We start from the raw sequence: 8,340 nt of genomic DNA, 5'->3' as shown, positions 1-8,340 counted from the left end.
AGTCAATTATAGCACATGAGTTGAGAACAATTGCTCCTACATTTCACAAAATGCACTTTGACGCCGTCAAAATAAGGGTGTGGACATGGTCATTGCAATCAAAGGTGGCTTTATAGGCGTATAAATAGGTTGGAAGCAGTGGGCTGCATGTGTTACTCATGTTTCAACAACCCTCAACCTTCACATTAGTTTAACTCTGTTATGGCCCCATTTTATAGTTGCTGAGGCCTCAAAACGCTGTAACGTTTCAGCACTGCATTTCCCAGCAGCCACCTGTCAATCAAACAGCATCCGTGGGAAGGAAATGGGACTGTCTCACACACTTTAATTGGCTACTCTATCAAAAAGTAAGCACAACTACAAGCCAAGTATACCTTTCTGTAGACCTATAAGGCAAGCATACTTAAGTATATCTCGATCAAAAGATTAAGTACAAGTAGGCCTATGAGCCAAGTATACTTTGACTTTTTGTATACTTGTCAGTATAAGCCAAGTCTACTTAGATGTTTCTGTATACTTGTTAGTATGAGCCAAGTATAATTAGTATATCTCTGATAAGTTGATCAAAAGAGAACTGAAAGTATACTCTCTTATTTTAAGTTTAAAAGAAGTATACTATCAGCACACTTGGATATACCTCTTTTTGTTAAGGGGTTTGTAGAGTTTTCTTTTGATGAAGTTTCTGTAGGTGGCGCTCTTTCCACCTACAGTATTACAACTTCTGCTGAACTGTGGTGAGCATCCGTGGCTGTGATAATTAAGTTTTCCTTCTGTTTATAACAAACACACCAGAGCTGTAAAATCCATCATTTCCTGTCTGGCAAGCTGGAAAAGGCTGCAGCTAAGTGTTTGTAGTACAAAATGGATCCACTGTGCTCAGGTTTTACTCAGTATTTTGTCATACTAAATATCCATTAGAGGCATTTCTTTACCGGTACCATACTGTGAAAATACTGCCCGATGTTACTGTCGTGCTGCACATCTTGTAACAACTAATGTCATCTTCTCAGTACACGGACAAGGAACTTTTCAAGCGGCGCAACTCTGTCTCTTTCTCCGCTCCTAGTCTCTGCAAACACAGGGTCTCCGGAGGGTTGTGGTGCACCGTGCCTGGAAAAAGCCCCTATTGACGGTGGAATTTCACAGGGAGAACTGTGTTTGTGGTCACTCGGCCAGTCAGCCTTATTCTAAACTCTGTTCCCCCCACTGACAGACCCAGGATGATCCTGACGCCACAGCAGAGAGCTCGAAGGGTTTGGACATTACATGTCCCAGGCTGGGTTGTTAATTTGACTTAGTATCTCAGTCAATATGTTTTATGAAACTCCCACATCATAATGCTTGTGTCCAATTTTCTTTCCTTTGACTCTTTTCTGCGTGCAGCAAAAACCAGCCCGAGTAGAAACATAAAGTTTACACTAATCCGCCCTGATGAACTAATGACTAATTTTAGGAGTACATTACAACTAGGGCTTCCAAAGATAACGTGATGAAAATGTGTTAACGCAAATGCGTTTTAACGCCACTAATTTCTTTAACATATTAACGCAATCGATCTTCCGAAGGTTGTAGCCGGCTCAGTTTTAAAGCTAGAGTGAAGATACTGACATATGAGACTAGAAAACCTAAAGAATCCATTGGTACCAACTATGTCATAGGGAGGCTAAATAACGCTCCAAACCTGCGTTAAATTTTGGCGAGGAAAAACTGTCATGGACATTTTCAAAGGGGTCCCTTGACCTCTGACCTCAAGATCAGTGAATGAAAATGGGTTCTATGGATACCCACGAGTCTCCCCTTTACAGACATGCCCACTTTATGATAATCACCTGCAGTTTTGGGCAAGTCATAGTCAAGTCAGCACACTGACACACTGACAGCTGTTGTTGCCTGTTGGGCTGCAGTTTGCCATGTTATGATGTGAGCATATTCTTTATGCTAAATGCAGTACCTGTGAGGGTTTCTGGACAATATTTGTCATTGTTTTGTGTTGTTAATTGATTTCCAATAATAAATGTATACATACATTTGCTTAAAGCAGCATTTTTGCCCACTCCCATGTTGATAAGAGTATTGAATACTTGACAAATCTCCCTTTAAGGTATATTTTGAACAGTTAAAAAATGTGCGATTAATTTGTAATTAATCGTGATTAACTATGGAGAGTCATGCATGATTAAATATTTTAATAGGTTGACAGCCCTAATTAAAATACAGTGCTCCAATGCACCAACTGGTCAAACCTATATCATTTAATTTCTCTTAATTTTCCTGTTGTGCAGGCCCCTTTTTTGTGGGCTCCTCTGCTACAGGCTAGTGAAGAAACCTTAGTTATTTTGCACAGAAATCCCCCAAAAAAGACAAAAACAAACCCAGCTTGTCACACTGAATCACAAAGTAAAGCTACAACCACATTGTACATTTGCACACATGAAATTCTGGTGTCAGTATGGTGGAAAGTCTGCACCCACAGGAAGTGGTGAATCAAAAATGAGAGTAAAATAAAAACTGGACTCGCCAGCAAATCTCCTGCCTGCATCCTCACCCCACTGGACATATAGATAGGTATGTGGATAAGATTCCCTGCCTTAAGGCTCAAATCTTACCACAAAATAATTTCTCCTGGCTCTTTGAAGAGGACTGGACCCTCTAGAGAATATAGTCTTTATATAACACGTTGGTGCATATCTTACATTATTGTGACTAACTGAATTTTGCAATCCAAAGAGAGCCAATGAGACAGAATATGACAAAAATAACCTTGTTTTAGGATGAACTTGAGAATCATAAAGACAGACCAGGACTGTTTTTTTTTCTCAACGTATTTGATTGTATACACTGGACTTGTATGTGTGTTGTAAATGGTATGTAGGCTACTGTAAGCGGATGTGAAGATATGAGTGGATGTGAGATAGAGGAGCACTAGACTTTTAATTTGTAAACCACAAGAATCAGAACAAGGGGAAAAAGTCAGCGCACATCAACATGTGTTGAGACTTTAAACAGGGGCCAAAAGGTTAAAGGGTTAAAGGGTATAGACAGTGTATGTGTGTTAAAGGGAGTCGGGGGGGTCTGAAGATTAAAGCTCCACGACGGGAGTGACCGTGTGAAGAGGTCAGGCTGCTACTGACTTTTTAGGAATCTGTATGTCTGCCTGGTCTGTGTAAAAGTGACAGGACGGCAGATTAAATTTCAATTATAGAAATATTTCCCAGAAAAAGAGTGGCCTGGACAAGTGAAAAAAGGCAAAAATAAATAATGCAAATTATTTTTAATTATTTGAATTAAATAAGGCAATTTGAATCCTGAGAGGGAATGGTGGGCTCCACCCCCGACAATGAATGGCTATTGCTGGAAAAATTAGACCATAAGGCTTTGATTTTATGAAAATCTTAAAGGTGCAGTGTGTAGAATTTGGCGGCATTTAGCGGTGAGGTTGCAGATCGCAACCAACTGAAACTTCTGGTGTGTGTCATGCATATAGTAGAACTATGGTGGCCAACGCAAAAACATAAATGCTCCTCTCTAAAGCCAGTGTTTGGTTTGTCCGTTCTGGGCTACTGTAGAAACATGGTGGCCGGCTCCGTGAAAAGGACCCACTCCCTATGTAGATATAAACAACTCATTCTAAAGTAACAAAAACACAATGATTCATGTTTTCAAGTGATTATACACTAAAGAAAAAATATTTATTCATATTATATTTAATTTATAACTTAAAACAGATACAGATACATGGTGCATATTCCAAAACTTCACAACATATCACAAATTGCCACATAGCAGACCTTACAGAGATGATGGTTCAGAGGACGAACATGCAAATACTATGTGATGATTTTATACGTCACCTAATTTGATGAAGTAGTTTAGATTTAAATGGGATTAAGAACACAGGTGATCTAAAGGGCTGTTTCAATACACAAAGTAATCAGACTACAGTATTATTAAGGTAAGCTTGTTAGCCAGATTGCTTAAAGGAACAGTGTGTAAAATGTAGGGGGATATATCTATAGAAATGGAATAATAAATAATAATATTAAGAAGTATGTTTACTTTAGTGTATAATCACATGAAAATAAGAATTATTGTTTTGTCTTTTTCAGCTTTCAATGAGCTGTTTATATCTACAGTACATAGGGAGCGGGTCCTCTTCACGGAGTCCGCCATGTTTCTACAGTAGCCCAGAACAGACAAACCAAACACTGGCTCTACATAGAGCCATTCATGTTTTCGAATTCTCGCGTCGGCCACCGTAGTTCTCCTATGCGCTTAGCACATGGGAGAAGTCTCAGTTGGTTGCAATCTGCAACCTCGCCACTAGATGCCGCCAGATCCTATACACTGCACCTTTAACTTTAAAAAAAAATTTGATTACAATTGAGTGTGAATCGCCTCCATATGTTTGATGAATAACAAAAACACATTTTGTGTAAGTGTACATTTGTTTGTTGCATCCTGTAAATATATTTTCCACTCTCATTATACAGCCTCTGGTTTATGATGGTGTAATTACAGAGGATGTTGCTGTTCATGGTCCCCTGCTGCTGTAATTAAATGTCAGCAGAAGCACAGAGAAAGCACACAAACTTATACTTATTAATGAGAACAAAATGCTGGGAAACTACATAAATGCACACATTGGTTTAAAGCTTCAGTAAGCAATTTTTTGTTTTTGCATCACTGGGCAAAAATTCCATAATAACCTTTCAGCATATTGTAATTCAAGTATTCTGAGAGAAAACTAGACTTCTGCACCTCCTCATGACTCTGTTTACAGGCTTTAAAAAATCTAGCCCGTGACGGGAGACTTTGGCCAATCGCAGGTCATTTCAGAGAGAGAGAGAGAGTGTTCCTATTGGTTGTGCTCCGGCTGGTGGGCGGTGCTTGGTATTTCCTCAACTGATCTCAAAATGGCTGCCGGGTCACAAACTTTCTCATTTTAGAACTAAACAGTACACTGCAAGATGTTTCTAAACACATCTGAGGAGAGAAATGTTCATTAACGTAACATAATATTGATTCATATTTGATCAGCGCTGCCTAGTTTGACCATTTGATCAGAGTTTGTGAGTGATTGACAGCTGCTCAGAGATGGCAAGGCTCCAGCTGGCCTCTGATTGGTTGTTTTCCTCCAGTCTGTGAAATCTTGCAGATGCCATTAGGAGCACCGGAGGACACAGAGGAACATGATTTTTTTTTTGTCTCATACTGTCAAGATATAGTGATCGTTTTATAAAAATAACTTTTTTTGAATCATATTTGCTCCATTTCTACTCACTGCAGCTTTAAGGTGGTTAAGATTTATGACAATAGGCTTCAGCATAAGCTAGTGACTCTTCATATGTTTCATAATTATCATCCCATCATGCCCTGCGATCATTCCCCTGCAAAATGCGCCAGTCTGCCACGTGAGGGAGGCGCAAAATGAGATCTTGACCCATTTTTCCTCCTCTTTCTCTCTTTCTCTCCTCCTCAGTCTGAAACATGAAACCTGGTCCATTTCAGCCCAGTCTGTCTGTCTCCCGGGCTCCTCCAGTTCCTCCAGCTCCAACAACACTGCTCTACATTACTCTAGCTTCATTTGGCTTCTTCACACCACTTTTGACACTTTGACAGGAAACTTTTACCCATTTTCTTTAGCAAACCACAACCTATTCATTTGATCACTTTCTCCCATTGGCGCCGGGTTTCTGCAAATGCTGTTTGTAAAACTTTTTTTCCTGCTAACTTGCATGCGGAGTCTGAAACAAGCAAAACTTTTATTTAGTGATCATTCCCATTGAGAGAAAGAAAGCATCTCTCTGAGGCCATGATGGTGAACTGAGCTCAACACAACAGAGACGGTGAAGCATCGCCTGCATCTTCTCTCTGCTCTTTGTTGCATCTCTAACTAACTCTCTCTGGGATGTAAGAAGACACTCAAGCTGTTTTTTCTTTTTATCCATAAAGGAATAAACTTTTTTTCCCCCTTGAGGAGAAACTATGGCGAGACTTTTGTTGAACATGCGTCTTGTTCTGGCTCTGTTGGGATTATTTTTGCTTTCTTGTCCATCTGTGAGAGGCGAGCCGGAGCAGCCGGACGAGGAGGAGGAGGAGAGCTCCTGTCAGGGCGCCTTCGACCTGTACTTCGTGCTGGATAAGTAAGTGGAAACAAGCTCACAACTGTTTTACATTCAGAAAGACATAATAGGAATACAACTGGGATACTAGCCTACGGCAGTTTAGCGAGTGAAAGAAGATAGCAAAACACCTAAATAAGCTAGCAAAACACCCTAAAGAAGCTAGGAAAGCACCAAAAATAAGCTAGCAAAAACACCTAAAATAAGATAGCAAAACACCAAAAATAAGATAGCAAAACACCTAAAATAAGATAGCAAAACACCAAAAATAAGATAGCAAAACACCTAAAATAAGATAGCAAAACACCAAAAATAAGATAGCAAAACACCAAAAATAAGCTAGCAAAGCACCCTAAAGAAGCTAGGAAAGCACCAAAAATAAGCTAGCAAAAACACCTAAAATAAGATAGCAAAACACCAAAAATAAGATAGCAAAACACCTAAAATAAGATAGCAAAACACCAAAAATAAGATAGCAAAACACCTAAAATAAGATAGCAAAACACCAAAAATAAGATAGCAAAACACTAAAAATAAGCTAGCAAAGCACCAAAAAGAAGCTAGCAAAACACCAAAAAGAAGCTAGTAAAGCACCAAAAAGAAGGTAGCAAAGCACCAAAAATAAGATAGCAAAACACGTAAAATAAGCTAGCAAAACAACTAAAATAAGCTAGCAAAACTAAGCTAAAATAAGCTAGCGAAGCACCAAAAATAAGCTAGCAAAACACCTAAAATAAGATAGCAAAACACCAAAAATAAGCTAGCAAAGCACCAAAAAGAAGCTAGCAAAGCACCTAAAAGAAGCTAGCAAAACACCTAAAATAAGCTAGCAAAACACCTTAAAATAAGATAGCAAAACACAAAAAAGAAGCTAGCAAAGCACCAAAAAGAAGCTAGCAAAACACCTAAAATTAGCTAGCAAAACACCTAAAATAAGCTAGCAAAGCACCAAAAAGAAGCTAGCAAAGCACCAAAAATAAGCTAGCTCAGCAACCAAAAGAAGCTAGCAAAACACCTAAAAGAAGCTAGCAAAACACCCAAAATAAGCTAGCAAAACACCAAAAAGAAGCTAGCAAAACACTAAAAATAAGCTAGTAAAACACCTAAAATAAGCTAGCAAAACACCTAAAATAAGCTAATATTTGCATTTACTTTTCGTGTTACTGTTATTTTTTATTGTGGTTTGTGTAATGCTTTAATTGAGGAAAGCTAATTTTTCCAAACATAAACTGAATTATTCCAAAGTTTCAGCTTCTAACATGAAGTTTTCATAAAAGTATAACAGAAAAGTTTAGTTAGGTTAGCTATGTTAGTTATCTAGTTAGCTGATTAGCATCGCTGCATCTGTGCGTGCTCGTGTGATGACGCTGTTGAGGAGGCTGACTTGCAGAGTGCAGTTTGCTGATTAAGCAAAATGAGTTGTGCAGATTTGGATGCAACAATGAATGATATCTCTCTCTCTCTCTCTCTCTGTCTTTCTGGGCAAGTTAAAACCCCACTGCTTCTTCCTCCACATCATTTTGTCATTCTCCTGAAAAAGAAGAAAACTGCCCAAGGGCAAAGAGGCTGTTCATTTCATGCAAAAGGGACTTTTTTTCTGCTCTTTGCTCAGTGACTGCTCACCGTTCACTCTTTCATTTCCACTCTCTGTACGCCCACATAGGAAAAATGCTGTGGTTGTGTGACATCTTAACGCTGGACTTCAGCCGGGGAGAAAATAAAATGTCAGAGAGAAGCAGGAGAGACTTCCAGAGTGCCTGCTTCTCTTTCAATACCTTTACTGTACATTCAAGTGCAGTAACTTATGTTTTCTGACATACAGGAATCATCCTCTGTGCCGTGTTGTGACTCAGTATCGACTAAAACACAGAAAATAGCTATCTATAGCTCATTGTTGCATTCATTTTTAGAGCCATATATATGACCATATTTACTGTAGACCAACTAAATAAACCATCATCATTGTAAGCTATTGGGGCAAATTTGGAAAACCTTTATTGCGAGCAATGAGAAACTTCATTACAACTCTACTATTCTATCGACCTAGTTTATGTTTAGAGTACCTAACCTGGATATCGCTGTATCAGCTCTTCTCCTTCTCCTTGCATTAATGGAGCATTGCCAGTAAGGGGAGGGGAAACAAGAAGGGACAGGAAGCAACAGCGTTTATGGAAAATGTGGTCTTAATTTGGCGAACAAAATGTTGCACGCAGCACCT

At 39.1% G+C, this 8,340-nt stretch overlaps 1 protein-coding gene across 1 annotated transcript in view; it reads left to right on the top strand.

The window, feature by feature from the left end:
- Positions 1 to 5,499: 5,499 nt before the first annotated feature.
- The window catches only part of antxr1c (ANTXR cell adhesion molecule 1c), a 48,999-nt gene continuing 46,158 nt past the window's right edge, over positions 5,500 to 8,340 (top strand). Inside the window, exon 1 of the mRNA XM_037754604.1 lies at positions 5,500 to 6,143. Within this exon, the coding sequence (XP_037610532.1) occupies positions 5,986 to 6,143 (158 nt within the window). The 5' untranslated portion in view covers positions 5,500 to 5,985. The remainder of the gene's footprint in view (positions 6,144 to 8,340) is intronic.

This window comes from Sebastes umbrosus, chromosome 20 (genome assembly GCF_015220745.1).
Source record: "Sebastes umbrosus isolate fSebUmb1 chromosome 20, fSebUmb1.pri, whole genome shotgun sequence".
NCBI lineage: Eukaryota > Metazoa > Chordata > Actinopteri > Perciformes > Sebastidae > Sebastes > Sebastes umbrosus.
The sequence above is the reverse complement of the archived record's forward strand: the minus strand, read 5'-3'. Positions and strand labels throughout refer to the sequence as shown.